This window comes from Mytilus californianus, unplaced genomic scaffold (genome assembly GCF_021869535.1).
Source record: "Mytilus californianus isolate M0D057914Y unplaced genomic scaffold, xbMytCali1.0.p SCAF_9, whole genome shotgun sequence".
Classification (NCBI taxonomy): Eukaryota; Metazoa; Mollusca; class Bivalvia; order Mytilida; family Mytilidae; genus Mytilus; species Mytilus californianus.
Genome location: NW_026262745.1, coordinates 50,291,181 through 50,317,820, shown reverse-complemented (window position 1 = coordinate 50,317,820; position 26,640 = coordinate 50,291,181). Strand labels below are relative to the sequence as shown.

Below are 26,640 nucleotides of genomic sequence, written 5' to 3'. Positions count from 1 at the left end.
AATCATATGTAATCTGTATAGTCTAGTTCTTGATTTATAATTTATTTTGGCCTCAATATATATCATCTTAATTTTTGTTTGTATGTTTTGTACATATTTAAAAGGTGAACATTCGTCACTTCGATGTATATCTTATGAGGGAACAATCTTATCCCTTAGGATTTTGATCTTACAAAGGAGTGTGCTATCCTTTGGGTTCATAAGCTTACTTGAAGTTAGTGCACTTACAGTGGAGACCGTCATATCCTCTTGAGTGTGTCGTATAAAGGAAGTTTCTTACTCCTTTTTATTTCATCTTGAACTTACAAGGAAGTGTCTCATTCCTTGGGTTCAATTCTTCTGTTTGTGTGTGTGTATAATTGTTTTTGGGTATTTAATTTATTTTGTTTTTAAAGCTTCTCTTTTTTTTTGGCGGGCTGTTTGGTTGATTTTGTTATTTCTTTTGGGCCCCCTTTATTTAGTTTATTTGTATGTGTATCTTTTGTATTGTATTATATAAATATCTTTGTGTGTACATGTATATTATACTTATTTATTTGTGCATATATGTTAACTCAAGCTGCCAAAATTAAACTTTTACTGGTTTATATCTTCTTTATTTGAAAGCCCTCGTAATTATTGCGTAACACCCAGTGACATCTGTTTCGTGCATATTCAGGTCAAGGGCAAATTAACAATACAACACTTTACCAAATAGGTGGATCGAACAAAGAGCAGGTAAATTGGACTGCTGAAAAAAAATATATTGATTAAGGCTTGCATAAACATGTACCGACAATATGGGTGGGAGACTAGTATCAGCTTCTGAGGCATGTTTATGGAATATTTTCATTCTTTTTTCTTTTCTTTTTTCTTTGTTCGCTTCAATGGAATCTTCTTCATCTTTTAAGGGTATAGGATATTTTTTTTATTTAACTCTGCAAATATTTTTATATGAATCGTGTTCTTGAGACATACTTTGATCAACTATTGTGGTAGCTTTAATATGTTCCTTAGTACAAGTCCGTGTGTGAAACATTTTATGCCGTTAGCTTCTCGTTTGCATTGTTTTACATTGGTCATTTCGGGGCCTGTTATAGCTGACTATGCGATATGGGCTTTGTTCATTGTTGAAGTCCGTACGATGACCTATAGTTGTTAGTGTCTGTATTATTTGGTCTCTTGTGGAGAGTTGTCTCATTGGCAATCATACCACGTCTTCTTATTTTTATAATTATAAATTGATTGAAAGTAACCAGAATAGCCTGAACTCCAAACATTAACCCAGCCTTGTCAACAGGGTTATCATAAACATATCATGTTAGAAAGACAACTAAGTTCGATCATTCCCCGTCAAATGATTCAAAACTGATATGTATACAAGCGTTATTTCCACAGCCATTAAAAATATCAGATTGACACAAGCGGATAGTTATAAGTGTGTCGAGAAACGGGGACACTCTTATTATCAGCAAGTATGCCAAACTGATCCAGCTGATAATTTTAGTCAACTCCCCTCAAAAACTAATTCTATGTTAACTTCTTCAAAAATTTACATATGAGGCAGATTTTCTGGTATAGGTAGTAGTCTTAAATCTTAAGCTAGAATGTATACATTGTATTCGATAGAATTACTATGTAATTTTTTTAAACTGATTTACCCTCTTTTTATATTTTAACACCAATTATTCAATGACATTTAAATTATCGTTTTTTTCTGTCTATACAAAAGAGTATGTCTTCGAAAATAAACATAAGCACTTCAACGGCTTTGTTTTGTTGTAAACTAAATATAATATATGATATAATGGTTATCGATTACCAACAACATGATCGTTACGTAGAGAATCAGCTATGAGTTCTCAACATGCAATTACCAGCCCCTACAAAGAATCACATTTCTCGCTCATTGTCTTTTGGCTTTCATATTTCATTTTTGTACTGTCTTCACAATGTATAAAACTATATTTTTACAGTTAATCTAAGTTCGTGTTCACACCGTATTGTAAACCTGTTTACAATTAGTTTCATGTAATGAACACATTGGTTCCACATGAAATTTGTTCTCATCTGTACATCGGTTTTAATTACCCATGTCACACGTACACAAATATTGTTCACACCAGTAAACAACATGTACACGTAATTAACAAGTATTTTACATAGTATTGAAATAAAAATTTCTCAGTTAGGCACAGACCAATCTATATTTTTTCTGTAGGGGGGAGGGGATGGGTGATTAATTGTTTAATACCTTTTTTTAAAGAAAAATAACTTGTTGCAAGAGAAAAGTGAGAAAAATCGATTGATTCCATTGAAAATGAAGGGCGGGGGATTTAACATGGAGTTTAAAACATATTCCTGTATGTTTTTGAAAATTCTTTTTTTTTTATATAAAAGTACGAAAATAAATGGTCGGTACCTTAAGAAAATCGTAATACTGATTTAGAGAACTTTGAGAGTTCTAAAGAAGTCACGATTTCACAGGCAAATCAAAATAACAATAGGTGAAAAAAAGTATTTTGGAACTGATAGATTGATTGATTATTAGTTTATTAACGTCCAGTGGCAAATATTCAATTCATGTTCAGGACGAGTCCAAATTCACTATAAAATTAAAAACCACTTGTTCAGAGAACAATTAAGGTTCTTTCCACCAAAAAACCATGTATTTTGATATGAAAATATTAAAATCAAGTTTAAAATGTCATTTCCAGTGTCAAATGATAGTTAACTCTGCGCTGATTCCAAATATATATGGTTTCTATACACGTTTGTCTGAAATAAGGGAGATAATTTGTTACTTCCGGTTTGAAAATATTCCTTCCGGTATAATTTGATAGTTTACTTGACACTGATTCTAAAAATATGTGGTTCTATATACTTTTACATTAGATAAGTACAAAAATAGCTACTTCCGGTTCACACAAGGTCACTTCTGGTTGGCTCTTCTATAACATATTCATATTGCTTGCAACCTAATGCAAGAAGTCCTATGGCTCTATCATTTATAAATATAAAGTTAAAGCAAACGTCAACATCTAGGACGTTAAATTTACCTATGACCATGACCTAAATTTCAAGGTCATAAAGTAAGGACCTCAAATCAAAAGACCCTAGTTAAGCCAAAATCAAAATTTAGAACATGACCTTGACCTTTAACCTTGACCTCATTTTTCTTTTAGTGGACCAATGACCTCAAATCAAAGCACCCTAGGTCTCTATTACTTATGGTTTACAAGTTACAAATACATATAACTTATTTCAAACACATAAGGGGGAATAACTCTCATATGGAGTCTTCGTAATACTTCGGTCAAAATAAACCGTAACATCCTGAGGATATAACGAGCAATTTGGAAAAATAAATTTGTCGGTTTCTTCAAAGGTTGCGAAGTATAAGAAATAACAAGAAAAACAGTGTTCGGGGAGATAACTCTTACATGGAAAAGTATTCGGTTAAGCGGTGTCAGTTTCAAAAGCGTATAAACTGTTAGATATCATATACCAAATATCTAAGCGACATCTTGCGAAACAACCAAACAGCGAAGAAGAAAATAATTAGGCGGAAGAAAAAAAAATAATTAAAAACCAATTGTTCAGAGAACAATTGAAGGTCTTTCCACCCCGACTTCGATAATAAAGAATTAAATTTTTAAAAAGAAAATGTCATTTCTGGTTCATATAATTTGTTACTTCAAACTGATTTTAAGAATATAAGATTTCTAGTTACTTTTTCATTGAATTAGTATGAGGCCACAGACCACAATTAAATTCCCCTATTAGTTCTTTATAACGTTTTGTTTCATCAAAACAATTGCACCATGCATTTTTGTCAAATCTTTTGTGTGTGTAATGTATAGTACTAGTCCAAAAATATATCCAAAATTCAGAAAGATTGAACCAATCACTCTTACAAATTTAGCCAATACACATCCATACCCCTATGGACAAGTCCAGATATGTTCCGAAAACTGTAAATATCACCTTTTTGCACCTGGCCTAATCACTCTTTCCATATCAAAATCAGTTAAAATACAACATCTAAAAGTTTATTTCACCTCTCTTCTTTTATTTCCACCCCCAAAAAACTAAGAAATGAGTGAGGAAGGGAAAGAAAAAAAATTAAGAAAAAATACACTCTAATTAAAAGGAACTATATTCGTGGACAACGAAAAGCGGGATCATTAATCGTGGTCTTGGGCCTATTAGGGGTCTAAAACTTGACCAATTCTAATAAAACTTGGCATGATTTAAGCTTAGTGTATTTTGAAACAGTTTACAAAGTTTCAAAGACATATGATACCAATTATAAAAAAATGTGGCATTGTTTATATCAGAACTTTGGGTGCTGAGTTGTAGCGTTGAATGAGAACAATTTCAACTATCAAATTTGGGCTTTTAAAAACCAAAAAATACCAAAACTTGCACTTTTTAATGTCTCTACGTATATGTTATCACCTATTAAAAGCAACAGATAGCATACTTCATGTATCAGACTTATAAAAAAGGGCCAGAAGTTAATTTTATATGAGCATGTGCCAGAAAATAGAGGTTTTCAAATGAAGTGAGGCCTTATATGAAGTGTAATATTTTTCACATACCACAATTTTCTGAAGTTGGTAAGTTATAAGAAAACCTTTTACATGTTATAAATGTACTTTTAATGGAAATATAAGTTTTAAATATCATAACACATGTGGATAAAATGGTCTTCTGCAATGTCAAGCTTAAAAAACAGGTTGTCAATTTAGGCCGTTCCCCACATTTGCATATTAAAAAGCATATAATAATATGGGAGATGGAGATATGCTTCTTTTTGCTCAAATCTTTGCTTAGATATGATAAAACATGGAACCTGGATGCAACAAGACTGCCACTTCCAACTATAAATGTAGACAGTATTGTCTGATACAAAGTTATTTACTGTACTTTTTAAAACCGGCATGAAATATCAGCTTCAAAAGGCCAATATTTTAACCATTAGCTATCAAACAAAAGAAAATAAAGGTAGTCTGTGAAACAGACAAGGCCAAACAACCAGTAATAAGTGCTTTTGATACAGATTCAGTGAAATCTACTAAAAGGAATTCAACTTGTATGTGCATAGAACCTCATTTTTCACTTGCTTCATACTGACCGTTAGACTAAGACCATTAAAGCAGCACATTTTGCACTCTTATTCTGATTTTATCTACTTTTTTTTTTGTGTTCAGTGTTAAAAAATGAGTTAAACATCTACATAAGATACCACAAACACAAATAGAAAACAAGAAAAATTTGTCAGAAATATAGTAAGCATGCTACTTTTGTAAAAATATTGAAACAACTGAAAAAGTTCAAAATTGTGCATGTAAGCTGAAATGTCACTTTTTTCAAAATTTCTATCAAATAAAAGTGGAAATCATTTATTCTCATGTAGTTTGACAAATTAATACCAATAGATTATTCAGGGAAGTTGTCAAAGTACAAATTCAATATTTCCTGAATTCACCTGTACATATCACCTTTTTGCTCCTGGACTAATCACTCTTTCCATATCAAAATCAGTTAAAATACAACATCTAAAAGTTTATTTCACCTCTCTTCTTTTATTTCCACCCCAAAAAAACTAAGAAATGATGAGTGAGGAAGGGAAAAAAAAAATTAAGAAAAAATACACTCTAATTAAAAGGAACTATCTTCGTGGACAACGAAAAGTGGGATCATTAATTGTGGTCTTGGGCCATGAAATAGGCTACTTCCGGTTGAAATTATTTCACTTCCGGTTAACCTTTTGAAAGGTCAAATGTCTACCAACCCAAATGCAAAAGAACTAATGGTTTTATAATGAACCAGTATGAATTTTTAGCAAAGGTCAAAATCTAGAACGTGAAATTGACCTTTGACCTTGACCTCAATTTTAAGGTCATAGGTCAGTGATCTCAAATAAAAATATCCCAGATCATTCACTTGTATGGTTGAGGAGTTATACTGATTTCAAATACATAAGGGGAGAAAACTCTTAAAAGGGGTGACCAAAACACTTCGACTTAAAATTAAGTTGCGCCCTATCGTAAACAATTATTTGGCAAACACATTATATCATTAACTGTTACGGTTTCTTTTAAATAAAGATAACAAGCAAAATTCAAAATTAAGAACACCACCCTGACCTTTAACCTTGACCTAAATTTCCTCTAAATGGACCAAGGACTTCATATCAAAAGACTTTAGGCCTCTATGACTTATGCTGTATGAATTTATTCAACATATCACTTATGTTTAATTTTCAAAGGGAAATAACTCCCATAAGATGTGATCAAATCACTTCGGTTAAATTTAACCAAAACATTCCTAAGAGTAGACGAACAATTTAAAGAAAAAAGTTTGTTGATATCTTTTACGGTTTCAGAGAAATAAAAATAACAAGAAAAAAGGAACGCTTGGAGATAACTCCTATAAGAATAAGTGTTCGGTTACACAGGGTGAATGAGGAAATCCCCATCACTGTACGACATCATTGGCCAAATATCCTTTCGATATGACTTAAAACAAACAAAAATCTCGGACGGCAGAAGAAAAAGTAAATAATCAGAACAAAAGCAAAAGGTCTTTCCACGAAAAGTGAAAAGACCTAATAATCAGAACAAAAGAATAGGTCTTTCCACAGAAAAGTGGAAAGACCTAAATATAGGTAGGTCCTGTAATAGAAACCGGACAGGATAGAGATCGAGGCAATTTGGACTGCCATTGAAAAATGAGAGTATATTAGGTACGGACAGAAATGTGTCCTTGCAAAGGACACCTACAGACCCCTTAAAGAGTTGTTGCAAAGGTTCTAACCGTGCTCAGATCGTCGCACTCTCTCTACACGAGGCATCTGATTTAATGTCCCTTTTCTGATCGAACGTGGCTGAGTACTTGTACATCCCGCATATCCAATGGTCGCCCCGTGCACTTTTGTAAGGGTTTTGCGGCCCATGGAAAAGACCGAAATCACCATATTCTATTCCCAAGTCACCCATAGGGTGATTTTGGAAATTAATAGTCCGGCCTGACTGGTACTAACTGTAAAAAAATTAATTTGTCCAAGACATGATGAAAAAGAATATTTTGTTCGACAAAATGCAGAACTTCGCAAGAAATAGTTGTGTACAAAAAGTGAAAATAATATTTGCGTTAAATGAATAAGCCGTACTACAAATGTATCAATCGTGTAAAATGAATATTCCATCAGCAAAACGTATACAATCCCCCTCCTACCAAAAATAAGATGGCCCACTAATGACATATACATAGGTAAATAACTTGATTCATAATATCATTATAATCATAATTATTCAATATATTTATTATCTTTAAATATTCATTATAAAAACAACGTTCTATATATCTAGTTTAATGAACACTTAACCTACACAAGGCCTACATTGACTGTTGACAGCATGTAGGGAAAACCATTTTATCAATGGGAACGCAATAGAGTTTAGTTTAAGTGTTATGTACACTTACACCACAACGAGTTTACCTCAATGAGGACACGGTTTTAGTTTATAGAAATACCTGTGTATTTCAACTTTGTATTTCTTTATAAGGGGGTTGAAAATTCGATGACCTTACTTTGTACTGATGTTCTCTAGTTCTTACTGAATAATTACTATTTATAGATGGAAAACTGTGGACCAGAATTGAGGGATGACGTCATTCGCTTTTTACGCCTTGCATGCCTTTTGTTACATATATCACCACGTGCTCTCAGGAGATACTTTGACCTTGAATTTCATCCTGACAAACTTCAAGCATTACTGCTACAGAACAAGATTAAAATATTCGAACTCAAAGAGAGAAGAATAATAACTCAAACACAATATGATTTATTATATCCAGCAGGTAACTCAGAGTTTATTAAATTGAGACATCTAAGTATGCCATTTTTTAAATATTAAAAGTTTACATAAGGTAAAATGTTAGTCCGTCTGGTTTACATACATGTGTAACGTATACAGTGCTAAGAGTGAAGGCTATTTTAAAAACGTGGGAACATCAGCAATACATAGGTATTTACGATAATTTTCGACAAATTCAGATTTTAAATAAAAAGGTTAAGTACTGTGATGGTCAACTTTCATATAATAAAATTGACGTTATTAACAGGTGTCACAAAAAATGAATTAACATAGTGATAAATAAAAACAAAAGATAAAACACATTAATCATTAAAATATGGAATATGGAATATACAACGTGACAGAACAAATATTTTTTTAACAAGAGATAACACAGCTAAAACTTTTATAGGTAAAATTACAATGCAAATGTATCCCTAGGCAAGATTTAGATGTTTAGGTCGAAATGTTTGGGAAATTTCATTGTATATTTTTAGACGTCCTGTAATAGCGTCATGAAAAACATTTATTAGAAAATTTACTTTGTTAATGGTTATATCAGTCTATTAAAACATTTTATTTTCACAGGTGAAGTGTCCTCAAAGAACTTTGACATGACTTTAATGACATTCCTATTGCGAAACTTTACGCATTTAAGTTTTTCCGGGAAACTTCCACCTGACCATTTGATAAATCCCGGATCTGACATTTCACGGTTGGGACACTACCGAAATGTAATTGTCCACTCAAAAGATGGATGTGTTTCAGATGACGAATTCCATACAATTTGGCGCTGTGTTTCACAGGTAACAGTATAATAACAATGATAACAGTATACACGTAAGGATATGTGTTAAAATTGTCAATTCCATACAGATCAAAAGACAGAGATGGAAAGAATCACATGTTATTGTACTGTCTTTGAGCTAAATGTGCCAAAACACATACCGTATAGCATGTATAGTGTATAATAAGCTATAATACGTCTCGGTATGGCAAAATGTGAATTAAGTCAAAAGAGAAAACAAACGCCCTCATTAATTCTATAAAAATGAACAAAAATTAAATATAGAAGAGAGCGACCAACAACGACCACGAGAATGTAGGTTACTGCCTTTGAACAGGCCCAAGAGGAATATCACAGGGTTTTACATGTTAGCGAGCTCTCAATCCTCCCTTGACATGATTCGTGGTGAAACAACATAAGAACCAACCAAAACAAGAGCACTTCGTTTAACACTGAAGTTTGTGGTTAATCTAGTATATCCATGGAATCTATGAAAATTGATATCCCACGATTAATAATGAATCCACAAGCGTCTTTGATTCCGTTGTATTTTATCAAATTCAGAGCGCGAGGACAAAATGAATTTAACTTTACAAAACTGGTCTGCCATAATTAATTCAACACAAATCTATTATAGCAACAGGAAATTAAAGTATAGTTTTTACAGAGTTCTATTATAATTAAGCAAATTAAGTTAAATTTTAACCACTGCTATTATGACAAAAAGCACTTCAATATTTCATTTGATAGAAATTCAAAATGAAAACGAACGTATTCACCTTTTCGGGTATTCAACAATCCTTTCCGGGTGTCTTTTCTGGTCAAAGACAACCGATTGCTCTATATTTGAAAGACAAACCTGTCCAAAGACTAATATTACACGAAAATGCAATGAATTTGAATGGCAATGTTTTTCGTACTCTTGTGCAGGTTAGCAAATTAGGCATTCTTCGGTAGCAGTTCATGACTTTAACAGAAATCATAGGTATTTCTCCTATTATTCCGTCACAACAAATTGCAGCTAAGAGAAATAAATTTAAAAAGTAACGTGCCTTTAAAAAGAGGGAAAACGACATTACTGCAGTTTCTAAAAAAAATAACTTTTTTCTATAACATAAAAAGAATTTGATGGTCTTTTAATTATTCGAAATAAATTATCGAAGGTTTATTTAGTTATAACAATCCTGTTTTTTTTTTGTTTTTTTTTTTGCTTTTAATATTCAGTCTATGTTAACAAGCGTCGTATTACATGACAAAGCTTACAGAAATCTATAACTTCACTCATTTGCTATCACATGATCTTAAAGAAAACGGGATTAAATTCCAATGAAGTTAACGTTAAAAGAGTAACATTTCACTATAGACATTTTTTTTGTCATGACTTAGGCTATTGGAAGACTTGCACAAGAAGCAATGGGCAATGGCGAAATTTCATTTCTATTAGAATCCACCCTTTCCGGTTCTATTGATATCGATTCAATTCAACAGGAAGTTAATCAACAAAAGCAGTTGGATGAATTGACAGAAAGAGTATCAAAATTAGAAACAGAGAATATAAATCGATCAGGTAAATAATGAAAATACAAGAACTTTATCAACATTTGTATATATATTGTGTCTAAAAATAGCAAAAGTCAACATTTAATCTATCTAGGCGTCGAGTCTTTTTGACACTCTTCTTACAACTTTTTTATTACTACCTGTAACGTCTATGTTATATAGACACCTACGTTTTAATACTGTATTTATATTGTGTCATAGATCAAACTCGTTCAGTGTATGTTTGCTTGTTTTTGTTTAAATGTCTTTTTGCTCGAGTTAAGCCATTTCAATTGGTATTTTATAGTGTGTCTTTTTATGTTGTAATGTTGCACTACTGCCTCAGGTTAGAGGGAGGTTGGCGCCTGTCAAAACGTTTAAACTCGCTGCATTTGTATGCACCTGTCATAAGTCAGGAGCCTGTTGTTCGGCGGTTGTCGTTTGTTGGTGTGGTTCATATGTGTTTCTCGTTATAGCTTACTGTTCGGTATGAGCCAAGGCTCCGTGTTGACACAGTTCATAATTCTATTATGCTGTATTTGTGTACTGTCGTAAATTAATTTTAGGTGTTCGTTGTTATTCTGTGGTTTACATGTCGAAATGTACTATTATATTATTTATTTGTGTTTTTCTCTGTCCTAAGTGTTCTTGCATTTATTTGTACTGTATTCCTGTCACGTAATGTTGTCATTTTAATGGTATTTTTAACATTGCCATATAGGCGGGAGGTTTCAACCCACCATTTTTTCTTAAAATGTCCTGTACCAAGTCAGGAATATGGCAGTTGTTATCAAATAGTTCGTGTCTATGTATGTTGCATTGGCGTTTGTTTTTGTTGCACTTTGGTGTTTCTGTTGTTCCGTTGTTTTCCTCTTATAGTTGATGTGTTTTCCTCGGTTTTAGTTTGTAACTCGGATTTATTTTTTCTCAATCGATTTATGACTTTTGAACAAGGGCATACTACTGTTGCCTTTATTGAAGGCCGTACTTTGACCTATTATTGTTAACTTTTTATACGTTGTGACTTGGATGGAGATTTGTCTTATTGGCACTCATAACACATCTTCTTATTTGTAGTGGATCAGTTTGAAAATAAACTGATGCAGTTACTAAATCAAGTAATATAAATACCTAAGAATATAACTTTAACACGCTTATGAGTGTTATAAAAATAGTTGTTATATTTTACTTAATCTTCAAGAAGTATTTGTTGAAAATAGATTCACGTACATAAAAAAAAGTCTGTTGTCTCTTCCTTAGAAGATAACTTATGCATCTGCTGTATCATTTCAGAAATAAGAAGAAAGACAATTTCAAATTGGTTAGAAGAAGAGAACAAATTTGTTATAACAAAGATTTCAGAACTCGTTACTGAAACATTAACTAAACAAAAAGCAGTTATCCTAGTGGGACACCCAGGATGTGGGAAATCAGCAACTGCGAAGCATGTGGCGTTAAAGTTACGAAGAGAGGAAGGATACGAAATTGAAGAAGTAGATCAGCCTGATGAAATTGTCAAATATTACAATTCGAACACTAAACAATTATTTCTAATAGAAGATATATGCGGCAAATTTGCAATTGATCAGCACAAAGCTGATCAATGGACAGAAAATGACTCGAAAATTGAGAAATTGCTACAGCCAAACACCAATAATAAGTTTATTATTACAACAAGAGTTAGTATTTACAAGAGTGAATGTTTTCCGCAGCTAAAATGTTTAGACATTCAAGAGTGTAATTTTGCAGGTACGACAAAACTTTCAAACGAGGAAATGAGATCAATAGCACTATCTTATATCCCTAGAGACACAGCTGTCAGTATAGACGACTCAACATTTGAGCAATTTCCGTTTTTTCCTTTAATGTGTAGGATTTACACAAATATGACAGAACAAGATCCAAATTTCTTTAAATATCCGATCAAACTTATAGAAAAAGAGGTCAATGACATTAAGCAGAGACACAAGTCTTCGTTTGTTGCACTTTGTTTATTGGTTCTTCACAACAATGCCTTAGAAAAAAAAATGTTCAAGTCAAATTCATCAGGTATCACTAATTGTGTAGAAATGATTATTCTTGAAACTGAAGTAGATTATGTTCTTTCATTAGTAAAAGTTGAGCAGAGTCTTAAACACAAGCTCCATCTTTTTGTTACAGAAAATGAATCGGAATATGTCGCGATACATGATAAGATGTTTGACATCATATCAGTTATTATTATTCCATTAATGTTCAATTGCGTCATCAAATTTGGTAACAGTTCGTTGCTGTCAAGTCGGATTCAGTTCCGTTCACTCGATGAAAAGCCTAATGATTTTGTACAGCTTCTACCCACTGACCTCGAAAGTACCTACTTTGACAGGCTTCATTTGGATATAGAGCAAGGGTGTCATTGGGATGTGTTCGGTAACATACAAACACGTTTCAAACAATACCGACAACTATTTTTAAACAATTTCAGCAAGATGCAGTTAAAGGTGACCACGGTGGGAAATGATGGTTCAACTCCGTTATTTGTTTCAGCATATAAAGGATATCAAGATTTCGTCGAATATCTAGTAGATAAATTTCCAGAACAAATTGTACAAAGAGATGAACACAAAAGATCACCTCTATATATAGCTTGCAAACAAGGGCATGTAGGAGTTGTTAGATATCTGTTGCTCTTTGACAAAGATGTCCATCAACTTCAAAATCGTAACTGCACTCCATTTTATATATCTTGCCAGATGGGACACGTAGATATTGCTAAGCTTTTAATACAGCACGATTCAAAATATCAAAGTGAGATGGACCAATATAAAACTAAAACTAGTGCTCCATTACAAAAAGATGATATGACAAAAGGAAGACACGATATTCTTATTAACAAGCCAATGGACACAGGACTTACGCCGTTGATGGCTGCAGCATATAAAGGTTATGTAGACGTGGTTACATTTCTACTAGATGTCAATGTTGCGGTAGATAGCGCTGACGACAATAAATCGACCGCCCTTCATTACGCCTGTATAAACAATCATGCAGATATTGTACGTTTGTTAGTCAGTTATGGAGCTGAAGTGGATCCGATTGATCAGTGGCATCAAAGTCCATTTTATATTTCTTGCTCTTATGGTTACATTGATATCATCAAACTATTACTCTTTGGTAATAAGCCTATCAAAAGAAGTATTGGTAGCAAAAAAGGTATATCACTATCATCGGACAATCCTTCATTATGTTTTCCTTTCAGTCATCATAACCTTCAAATAAACAAATGTGTTGATCTGAATGTTATGGACTTCGAGGGTGATACCGCTTTACACGCTGCTTGCTATAACGGACACATTGAAGTAGGGAAATTATTGATTGAAATGGGGATGAATGTAAATGTAGTTAACTACAAAGGACAAACGCCTCTCTTGATGGCTTGCGCAAAAGGATTCTTTAATATAGCAAAATTTTTAATTGATAATAATGCTAATATTAATCAAAGCGACAATGAAAAGTTTACGCCTTTGTTTTATGCGTCGCAAGGTAATTTAGATACTGTCAAATTATTGATTAAACACAACTGTGATGTCAATGCTAAAAACTGTGATGATATATCCGCTTTACATAAAGCATGCAGCAATGGACACGCAAAAATAGTTGATATACTTATAGGTAACGGTGCAAACATAAACGCATGCGGCGGAGGGGGTAAAACGCCTTTATTCTATGCTGCAAGAAATAATAAACTTGATGTGATAGAACTTCTTTTAAGTCGCGGAGCCAAAGTTAATTATCGGGAGGGTGACGGAGGTACTCCTCTTCAAGGTGCTTGTAAATACGGGCACAGAGATGCAGTAGTCAGTCTCTTAAAGTACGACGCTGATGTAAATGCTGCGCGTTGTCTACAAATTAAACCAATGGTCCTAGCAAAAGAAGGTGGTTACTATGACATCGAAGAGATCCTGCAGGAACAATTAAAGAAAATGAGAGTGTAATTAATCTGTTTATGTATCAAAAGTTATATTTCAACTGTCGATAACGATCTTCTCCTTTAGCTGTACTCCAATTTGGAAACCCCGTTTGAACTATTTTTGAAGCATATGTTATGGCATTGTAGTTTTGTTGAACACATCGATGTCAACATATGTTACGCATGTGCTCCGAATATACATAAATTTAGTGTGCTTCGATTTGCACAGCTGTTTTAAAATGCAGTTGTGATTTTAGTTGTGAGTTTGTTTAATTAATTCTTCCATTTTAGTGCTCGTCAACTGAAACACAAAAGTGAAGTTAACTTTATACTGTATGTGTACAAACTTAAATTAAGATGTATAAAAAAACACTACAAGATTTTTTTTGGAATTAGAATACTATATCTATCTCGATATATTTTGATATTTATGGGTTTTTTAATTTTTTTAATTTTGAGGCGTTTACTTAAGCTGTTAAAACAAAAGGGATCAATTTATTTATCGAGTTGGTTTTCTTCTTTTTACAAATAATGTATTGAATAAAATTAAAGGAGGATTGTTTTGTAAATACTAAACATTTTTGAAAGATTAATAACTAACTTACCTCGAACTTTCATCAATATGTTATCTGGGATTGAATGATTTTTTTTAGTTATTAGATTAACTTATTAACATGGAGATATCTATCATTTTTCAAAGAATTTCTTTTAGATGTATAAAAAAAAATCAAAAAAATCAACATTATATTTTTACATTTTAACACGTCTGTATAGACGGGTTTATCTATATTTGACCTAGAAAACATGGGCGCATTCATTAAAATCTCACGTGACCGATCAACCATTACAGCCGTGAAAAATAACGCACGTGCATTGATAAAAACATTATCGATTTTCTGTTTACATTTGTATTTCTTTCATTTTCTGATTTATTTTACTATGGATAGTACTAGTGCCGAACGTATTAAAAATCTGGAGGCAATTCTTGTGCAGCTAATAGTTGTACAAATAATCGTAGAAAACTTCAGATGTAGAAAAATCAATGTGTGAATTACACAACGAGTTGCACAATGACTGTCCTTGACAAACTTACAAAACTTGAATGGATCAAAGCTATTAACAGCAAAACTTTGCCTAAACAAGTTTATGGATGTTCCGAACATTTTCTTGATGGTGCGTCGACTACAAGAAATCCGTTTCCCAAATTTAAACTTGGTTAAGACAGTAAAGTTACATGAATGAATCTGATGACGATAATGCATCTACCTCTACTTGTTTTGAAGCTCTAGACATGTCTGCAAATAATGACAATGAAACGTATCCCGATGCTATATGTAGTTTTAATGTAACTTATCCAGAAACTGTAAACGAATATACCCAGTATGAAGAGTCGGACTTCCTAATTCATGACGACCATCCCTATGCTGAAAAGTGGTCAGACATTCATTCAACGTCAACTCAGACAAAACTTTTATTGACAGAGGAGAAAGGAGTTCAGAATAAAATAGAAGGGTGGATCATTTCAGCGAATACAAACATTGTGACTGACAGTGACGCCTTACTATATGTAATACCAGCCAGATACATGTATATATAGACAGGATATTTACTAAACTAAACAGTGTGTGTATGAGTTGCACCTTCAATAAAAATATATATATATATATATATATTTATATATATTTATATAGTGAAACAAGGGGGAGGCCACAAGCCTGGTTCATGTATCCCGTCTCTTGATCAATCTTTGTGAACTGGTTTTGCTCACATATATCAGTGCTTATTTCACTCTTGCTTTAAAACGTTTTTTTCCGATGCAAGAATTACCAAATACCTTTGACACCATTGCAAACTACCTTTACCAATGTCAGTTTCATTCTATTTTTTTCACATTCAGGTGCAAATACACATGTATATATATATAATGTTAGTTGTGTAATGCAGGGCCCTTCTTCAGTTTATAACTCACAATTCTTTTCCAATGTATGCTTTTCCCTTTTTATTGGGGGGGGGGGGGGGGGGGGGAGGGGCTCATTGTTGAAGACTGTGAGGTAACCTATTATTGTTAACATTGTTGTCCTTTGCTTTTTTTGTTGATATATTGTAGTTGTCTCATTGGCAATCATAACTGTACATGTACCACACCTGATTACAATTTTTTAAAATAAAATATCATTTTATACTTCTTTACATTTTTTGTCACTGTACATGTATAAAACCTGTTCTCATTGTACTCAACATTATTTAATTTTATGTTAACATTTGCCATATACAAGAAAGTGTCCCTACTTAAAATGTACACATGTCAATTCTTAAATTAACTAAAGTAAAAATGAACGAAAGAATAGAAAAAATTTAATCAGCAGGTGCAATTTTAATTACTTCATAAAATTTCTAAAAATTCGACTTTGTACAAGACGATCATTGTCAATCTCGTTTACTATTCTGTTCAACATTTTATTAGAAAAAAGTTCTCAATCTGCTAACTAGTTGCTGAATATATTCTTGATCAAAAGCTAAATCTATAAGAATATTGTCATCAGGACTTCTCAAAATTAAAAAAATTGGCTTAATGTAACCTGGTACAAAACATTGTTAATTGTATTTGCATAAAGTATGCTCTGCTCCATTTTTTCTTCTAGACATAAATCCCCTCAGTATTGTTCTCTACATCATATCTTGAATAAGTGATTAGTTCATCTAAACAACTCCATTTGTTGGCGATAGGAAATGGGCATTTTACTTCCAGTATTGTGTCCTCATTCATTATGCCATACGGACTAGCTGAAAGCCAATTTTCTGTCAATGACACATACATCCCGTGAACAAAAACGTAATAGCCTGTAAATAACTTTTCGCAATAGGCTCTTGCTCATTACCATACCGTGTAAACTTATATTTGGGTACAAATGTTCTTTAATAAAAGTAGAGCAATCTGTCGTTTCCTTTATTGGAACCTTGCTAGCACTGGTAGCGGTAAGGCGTATTTTCTTGGCGTCCTTCCACAACACACTGCCACTCTGTCCTTTGGTATTCATATGCAATTCGTGTACCTTAGCAGGCGTCAGAGTAATGTACTTCTTCAAGAAGTTTGAACACTTTCCGCATGAATCGCCATGATCCTCTTGGATGATATCCTTTGCAAATTGTTTGCAGGTAAAACGTTTGCTTGCCGTTGTTTCTTTAATACTATATAAAGGCAGTAAATTTGAATTGTTGACGGCTTCCTTAAACTCGCTATCTAGAGTATACATGGGTGTATCACGACTATCCGATATGTTGTTATCTTCATCATTGTCAATAACATCTTCCCCTGCATTTGGTTTTTTTTTAAATAATGTTCAACAGGGACATTGGTTCCACATTTCTTGTTGTTCCACGATTCCATTTAGCATTTTCATCAGTACATGCTAAACCTGTCAAATTGTTTCTAACTGCATGCTCAATTTTTCACAAATCAGCTCAAACATGACTACAGGTATGGCCTTGACCAGCCATACACGAACTCCACCCGTTTACGATTGACCCATCCTCGTTACAATATACAAATACCTCATTTGTTCTAGAGACTGTTTGTGATGACCGTACCTCTCCTTTAAACATAATTGTCTTATCATCGTAAATATGATGTGTTGTAACACCTACGTTTCCACGTTGAAAATAGTTAAAGCTTTTAAGTTCTTCATTTGTTGACCGTCAACTGCTTTTGATTCAACAAGAAAGTTGTAAATATCTCCGTACAACATATTTGGCCACACACGCATGTCGTCAATCCATTTCTTGACTTTATCAACACCCGGAGGTTTCCATGCTTTTGCTACTGTTGCCATTATGTTGATTTTCTTCGCTAAGATTGATAAACGCTAAACCTTGTTTTCAATTTGTTCACGGGTATAATGGCGACCGCTATTACGACGACACCTGGGAGTCACGTCACTAACTAAGGGGGATAATCGAAAAAACTTGTTTATAGATCCAGTATTCATGCATATTTTTCTTAGTCCAGCCTTTATGCTGTAGGATTATATTTCAAAGTCAGTTTCACTCGGTTTGAACAGTCGAAAACATGTACAAAAAAATTATAATCAACTGCATTTTGACAGATCGAACTGGCAGATTTGCGTATACCAGCATATGAAGTAACACAAATAGAAGACAAACCAAATCATAAAATGTTTCATTGCTTAATTTAAGTTCATAATATGCTTCTCAGGAGATAGGAAAGAAATTGCAATTTCTTTGTTGAAGGTTTTATTACTGTCACTGACCTCGAGAAAAAGACGCTTAATAAACGAGTTTAATGTACCGGAATAACACATGTAACACACTGCTAGAAATTGTTAATGAAAAAATAATATATACACTCTAACTTTCGTCTGGTGATAAAAACTTCTTTGGTCATTTTTTTTATTTTAGCCTGTATATGGGATGCCACTTAATTTATGGGTTTTGGGTAGTCACTTTTAATTTTTAATTCAATTTCAGGCTCTGTTTGTAAATATTTTTGTTACACATATCATCAAGGGTCATAGGGATGATTAAGGTATAAACAAATACCATTCATGAATTAAATTTTAAAAACGAGGAAACATATGATATAAAAACAGAATTTCATATTTGAGTGAAAACAATATATCATTGAATTACTACATGCAAATTTCAAATGAACAAACTCCAAAATGTTTTGTAAAAATCAAGAAATAAATACATTACTCGCACCTATTTTAACTACGGAAAATTCATATACGTTAATCATTTTGTTATTATTAAACACCCGTGCAACCACGCATCCCATATTGCCTGATGAGACCCGACACTTCTTTAGTGTTTCGGCAGTTAAAGCTTGGGATGGTCATCAATAGATCTAGACATTATGACAGGTCTGCCATCATCAGGAGTCCAACTGTCAATTTTATGTCCAAGTCTTTAACTTTGATCTGCAAAGCATATTTCCTACACTTTTATGTTTTTTATACGCAACTATTGGTGCAACATTGAATATTTGTACACAATCTTCGTCAAACTGCAATACATGCCAGTGTTTCATGATACGTTTTTATTATTTTACGTATATATGGGTTATATTTAGTTATTAAAACTAACGGAATATTTTCTGTTTCCTTCGATTTATTTTGTTGTAATAATTCAATACGGTCAATTGATAAAGCATCAGTAATACTATCATCTATTTCATCGTTATCAAAACCCCTATCTTATAATTTCACTTTGAAATTAGTTTGATTGTTTATTAATTTGTTATGGTCACTTGTGTTTCTAATATGCCGTATTACTTCACCTTTAATAAATTCTCGGAATACATGCTGCGAGTGACAGCTATTTCTATGCAGATAGATATAAGAATTTGTTTCTTTAAAATGTATTTCAAGTTCAAGAATGCCATGTGTTGTAAATCTTTGACCTTTAATTACATCAACATCTAAGAACGATATTTTATCGTTTGAGATTTCATAGGTGAACTTTAATAAGGTATTATAATTATTTGCAAGACGAAAACATTCTGTAATTTTATCTGATGTTCCATCATATATTATGAATCCATCGTCCCTATATCTGTCATGATAGAATATTTTGTCTTTATGTTGAAATGCAGAAATTATGTGATTCTTTATTTCGAACATAAGTATGTCACAATTTCCGGTGAAGGGACTGCACCAATTGCCGTACCTATTTTTGTTTTTTATATATTTTCCCATCAAATTCAAATACATTGTTTTCTAAAATGAGTCTCAACAGATGTATTAATTCATTGACCAGCGGAGCATCGACTTTGAAGTTTGATTTGTCAAAATTGTCATAGGCACGTTCAACAACACTTAATAAAGCAGCTTGAGGAAGATAAGTAAACATCTGTGTTATTTCATACGAAACCAAAAGGCTATTTGCCATAGGTTTTAATTTTTCATTGATATTAATGAAAGATGTAGTATCTTTTATATATGTAGAACTATAGGTATAAGAAAATAATCAACATAATGACCGATAAGTTCAGTTACGGAACCACACTGTGATATAATTGGTCTGCCAGGTGGAATTACATCTAATTCATTTAATCCATCATGTTGTATTTTTTTTAACGTCTCCGTTTCAAGACGGTGAATTTTTGGAAGAATATAAATTCTCCCTAGACGTGCATCTCTTAATTTTTGACCATTTGTTTAAAATTTAAATGATATGTTGTCGATAATGCCTTGGTCGTATAACGATTTGTAACATATTCAATAACCTGGGTTTTTAATTCTGCTATGTTAAATGAATCTAATTGGCAGTAATGTTGAGTATTTAGTTGTCTTGTGACTTCTGCTATGTAGTCTAGCCTGTCTAAAATAACACAATTTGAATTTTTATCTGCCTTTTTTATTACTATTGTTGTATCATTTTTCAAATTTCGTATTGATATTCTTTCGCCCTTAGTAAGATTGTTTTTTTATATTTTTTTCTATTGGTAGAAAAGATAATTCAAGCTGCGTTAAATTGATATAATTTCAAACGTATGGCACGTATAAGCAGGTTTATATCCTGCATTGCTACGAAATGGTTGAAGGTCAGTTTTTTCTTGACTGAACATATATCCACATCGTAGTTTTCTAGCAAATTCATTGTAGTCTTTTAGTTTATACATTTTTGCATTTTTGCTTGATGGCGTTGGCATAAATTTCAAGCCTTTCGCCAACAGGATATATTCCTGATTTGATAATTTGCGTTTTAATAGATTAATTACATGCTTTTATGCTGCATATTATATTCATTCCGTTCTTTTTTATTGTAGAATCGGAATTTTTGGTTTTTAGCATTTCTATTAAAACGACGTGCCATTTTTGAGTTCACATTGGGTGATTCTCTTAGCTACGTGCCTTTGTTGAGCTCTCATTTGGTGGCTGAAGAATTTCTAGGTTTACACGGCATTTGCCAGAAAACTAAGATGTAAATATCATTTTGACAAGGGTGATAGTTTTAAACGTCATCCCTTATTAACAAACCGGTTACGAACCGGAACTTGAAAACAATGCAATTGAGACATATATATTCAAAACTAAGATTAAGATAGATAACTTAACAATACAAAAAGCCCATGATAATCTCACTACGCTGGAAAGAAAGGCAATTTCTTCCCTGAAACAAAACAAAAAATTAGTTATTCGAAAAGCAGATAAAAATAACACCACACTGATCTGGGATAAAACAGAATATATAAATGAAGGACTGAGGCAACTTAGTAGTGCTACTCACTTCATAGAAATTGAAAAATTAAATATAATAGAGACCAACCAGAAAATCAATAATATTATCTTTGAAATGCATAGGAAAGGGGTCATGGATGATATCACATTTAAATATCTTTCTGCTTAGTAAAATCCTAAACCAGGAAGGTTGTATCTTCTGCCTAAATTGCACAAACTGGATCCTGAACTAATGGAAAGGGTTCAACAGAATCCTATGCTGTATAAAAATGTCAGAATTCAAGGGAGGCCTATTGTTTCATTATCTGGTACTGCTTTACAGAGAATAGGGAAGAATTTGGATAAATTCATGCTTCCAGCATTAGTAAAACAAGAAACACATTTAAGGGACTCTTTGGAATTTATAAATAATATAAAGAAATTGCGGGTAAAACCTGACGCCTACTTAGTCAGTTTTGACATAAAAGAAATGTACAACAATATGTTCCATGCAGAAATTATTGACTCAATCAAACATGCTTGGCCTACGATAATTAAATGTAAACATGCGATACCATTGCCTCACCTGCGATATATATTGGAACTTCTAAAGATAGTTCTTGAAAATAATGAATTTATGTTCAATGATAAATTTTACAAAACTTCAACTGGAGTTCCAATGGGAAATAGTTAATCACCTGAAATTACCGATCTGAGAGTTTATGAAGTCTCAAATAGTATTTTAAGGACTTTCCAACATAAACAGAAAATATTGAGCCTCTTTAGGTTAAGGGACGATGGCTTTTGTATTTACAATGAAGGTACAGATGATGAAATAGCAAAATGTTTTGAATCTGCTAACAGACATCATGCATTGCTAAAATTTTCATACGAGAAATTACAAACTAAAATGCAGTTTTTAGATGTGTTGGTATTCAAAGGCCCAAGACTTAGAGACACAGGAATCTTAGACATCACGACATTCTGGCAAAAAATGAAAATTATCAGTACTTAGAGAGGTCCTCAAGCTATCCATCCTCTACTTTCAGAGGCATAATTTAAGGAGAAATTCTTCGCTTTAAGAGATGTACGAACGATCTAGTAGATTAACAAACACAATACGCGTTATTTTCTGAATGCCTTATTAAAAGGGGATATAAAGAAATGAAATTAAAACTGTTATGCAGGAAGTGACTGCAAAACAAAGAAATGACACATTAATGGTTAACCCCAAATCTGTATTGCAGTCGCCTCCCTTGGTATTCTCCACAGTGTATTGAAGACAGAAAACACCCTTAAAGAACAATATTTTAAAACACTGGGATAAATTAAAAGATGACAAAGAGGCTAAACTTGTATTTGATAAAAGACCTCTTTTCGCTTTCCGTAGGCATAAAAACTTGAAAGACACAGTAACATCTGCAACTCATGGTAATTAACATGTTGCAAGTTATGAAAATATATTCTATACTATTTTTGTTAAATTGATAAACATGGAAAGAAAAGAAAGAGTATAGAAAAGTATTAGTCCAACAGATCACGAGGTGTCGAGCCCCTTATAAAAATTACAGTATTTTTAAGATTAAGTGTCACCATGCAATGGTTTGGGCTCCTGACGATGGGCATGACCATGGTCAATTAGTTTATTCTAATTGGTCTAAATAGATGTTCGAAACACCTTGTGATCTATGGAGTTGGGGTGCTGGGATAGGCTTTGACAACGATTTATTGAAATATTCATATACGTTAATCATGTTAATCCCCTACATTGTCTATAATAACCATTTATGAAGTTCAATTACTATGACGTTTTGTTCAACAATTAATTTTATAGTTTCGATGTGATTTTGTACATTAGCTGTGATTAATTAGATATTTGAAAAAAATAAAATAAGAAAAAGAATTTTTTTAGGATTTTAGATGTTTTTTCATTACATATTGTGTTGGTTTTTTTTTTATAAGTTATATTTTTGTTGCTTGGATTTTTTGAATTTTTATAATAGTTAACCGAATCCTTTGGATAAGATTTTTCTCCGGACAATGGCTTGTTTTAGTAGTCCTGTAAAGTTTCCCCTACTAGTCCTAAAAGGAGAACGAATAAGATTGGTTTGGGAAAATGCATTATGTATAAATGTTCGTCTCAAGAGCATTTAATATGCATGCTATCGATCCGGAAAAATATAATCTAAGTAGGGATGCTCGCAGAGTTTAATGCATAAATTAGATCGAAACTGATTTATTGCTCCCGAAAAACCCTCTCTTGAGGAAACTAGAGCAACTGACTAACGAGGAGACGAAGAACATGTCAAACTTATTATAGATCATGTTCAACAGCGACTGACAAATCCTTTTGATGTTAAGCCTTACCTCTAGTCACTCATCGACATCTCAACTGGAATGCAGGCGCCTAAGGAAATGTAATCGTCAATGACAACCCATTTGATGATGGTATAGCAAAATCGTTTTCTATAGTTTTTTACCAGAAAATGACAACTGAGACTTCTATGGCCCAATACCTAGATCGAAAATCAAAACCTTCGAAGGCTTAAGGAAAAAGTCTAAGCTTAAGTGCAGGTCAGGTCAGGGACGAAATTACTTCAGAAAAATTGTTAAACGTTGAGAAATTTAACGCTTTTGGGTATATGGCTCTACTTTTCATTCAAAATCAAAAATCAAGCTACAATTGTTGGTGTCTTTTATAGATACGACATCAAATTTTTATCAAATCTGCCAAAGGAGAAAACGAACTGATGTAAATTCTAGCCAAAAGGTAATTCAGGTAATAGATTGTGTTTACTTCGCATCAGGATAAACTCTTTCTAGCGGGAAATTTGTCGACCCAATTGTTGTGAAGGAGTTCTCTTCAGCAGAGGCTACTAACTTTCAGGATTTATTTAGGATACACGAAAAGGTAAACAACCGAATGATCGTGCATGTCATTTTTGCTGAAAAAAGATATAGGTAGACAAAACAAGAATGGTCAAATAGTTATAAAGTCTCCGGAAACAGATGTCCTCATTCTTTTGTGCATTTATTCCCGTTATGAGAAACAGCCAAGAACTGTGGTTTCATAGATTATCTTACCTGTATTTGGCAAAACATTTCGGAATTTTGGTCCTCAATGCACTTCAACTTCATTCTTTATTTTGCCTTTTTAAATATTTTTTTCGAGCGTCACTGATGAGTCATTTGTTGAAGAAACATGTGTCTGACATTCAAAATTTATTTTAAGTATCTATGATGAGTTTATTCAAACAGGGACAATATCCAGCAATAAAGATGGTTGTAGATTTCTCCCTAAACATGATATATGCAGTTTGATTTTTACAACCTTTCAGGCGTTGAAATTGATGACACTGTTGCTGTCAGAAGAACATTTGTTGCAAGGATCTATGACTAGAAACGGAAAGCCAAATTTCAGCATGGTAATATGAGTAAACTCCTGGTAAGGAGAGCTAAACAGAAAGATGCTAGCTTGGTTAAACTATCCCCATACAAATCAAAGTTTGTGCAATATGTCTTTAGAGCTTCGCTTTAGACCAGTATTTGGAGTTTTTCACACATTGCACAGTCGCCAAAACAGTATATTTTAGACTTTGGCTGGAAAGACCAAAATGAATTAAATCCCAATTTTTTCTAAAAGGTAATGTCTTCAGATTACTTGCAAGATTTTACTTCGTACCTGTAAATCCGTCTTGAACCGAACTGTGTCCGTGTCAAAAAGGTGAAGCGTGCTAATACGCTTACCGCTTTTGCAAACAATGACGAAGAGATTGACGCGTGGCTAAAATTCTTGTTTATGATTTCCCAGTGTGAAATGTTTTTTACTGTTTACATTTATTTTAGCTAATGTTTGTAGGTAATATAAGGGTCTTGGTCGATTTTCAATTTACAACATTATCCAGTTAATATTATGATCATTCACTTAGCTCCAAAAAGTAATGAGACTTCACATTTTTATCAGGATAATTTAACAGAGAGAATATTCATGGCATAAAATTGATTTGTTTTACACTGAACCAACAGGTAAAGCAAATCAAGTTACATCGATGATTTTTTTAAACCTCGCATTCGCCTCGGGTGACGACGTGCTTTGGATAATAACTGACCTGTCGATTTTGCAAGTACACGACATTTCTTAACGATTACCATATACTAGTTTTTCAAAATAAACATCCGTTTGAACATGTTGAATGCAAAATGGAAAAACATAGTTTCAGTGTTTGAATTTTGTGCTTGATTTAATGGAGAAAAATAACTGCTTGGAAAATAATTCTCATATGCTTTGGTGAAAAATGATCTACATTGTCGTTGTCATAAATGGAAAAAGACAGAAGATTCAGCATTAACGCCATTTTGCAATGGCAGGTGTTCATACAAATAGTTAAACTTGTCTAGTCGTTTTGACATCCCCTGCAGTATATGCTTTTTTATTATTCGTTGTTGTAGCATTCTACTGAATATATCTCAGAATGTTCCTTCTTTTTTCCTCATGTTTGAAATTATGATAAATTTGAAATTTGGCATGTGGCCTCAATTTCTCAAAAAATGCGACCAGTCAGGGTTTTTGCGACCAAACTCTTATGCAATTAAAATATGACAGTTGCTTTCCATTCGTTTGATGTGTTTTAGCTTTTGATTTTGCCATTTGATAAGGGACTTTCCGATTTGAATTTTCCTTGGAGTTCGGTATTTTTGTTATTTTTTTTATAACACATTTTATACTTTCCATCGATATCCACTGTAGGTGTGTGTTCTTCCAGTGCATTAAAGTTTAAAAAAAAAAAAGAACTCTGGTTGCAGAACTATTTCACATAAAATTTCAATACGTTCATTCACAACAATTTAATTGTTAGAACTTCTAATAAAATATACGCAATTGTGATGTTTAAGGTACAACATGTTTTGATATGAGCTATTATGACTTACGGAAACCGACTCGTCTCATTGAAAGGCTCATTGACTTTGAAAGAAGAACAGCAAAGAAAGCACTGTTCCTTTGCTTTTGTGTTATTTTTACTTGCATACTGATGTTGTGTCATAAATTGATATCCTTTATTTCCCATTTTAAAACTGCAAATAATCCTAAGCATATGTATTCTAAATTGCCATTACAAGATGTTTTTAGTTCACGATGTAATACGTTCCTTTGGCTGCCAGGACCCACTATCCCATAAAATATATGAACGCATTATACATATTAAAACGAAGATTAAATCCCCACCATAATAATCCATTAATTTTCTTAAGTGGCATGCCAATACCCGTTCAATACAATTAAGAGTTTCTTTTGAATTACCTTTACCGGTGTTTTTTTCTATTGATGGAAGTGACTATGCG

The 26,640-nt window shown here is 32.9% G+C and overlaps 1 protein-coding gene across 1 annotated transcript in view; it reads left to right on the top strand.

Annotated features, from left to right (window-relative positions):
- Positions 1-16,115, top strand: part of LOC127714833 (uncharacterized) — a 36,347-nt gene extending 20,232 nt beyond the window's left edge. The window contains exons 2-5 of the mRNA XM_052220864.1: positions 7,629-7,851; positions 8,436-8,653; positions 10,021-10,201; positions 11,467-16,115. Coding sequence (XP_052076824.1) covers positions 7,629-7,851; positions 8,436-8,653; positions 10,021-10,201; positions 11,467-14,147 — 3,303 coding nt within the window. The 3' untranslated portion in view covers positions 14,148-16,115. The remainder of the gene's footprint in view (positions 1-7,628; positions 7,852-8,435; positions 8,654-10,020; positions 10,202-11,466) is intronic.
- Positions 16,116-26,640: the final 10,525 nt, after the last annotated feature.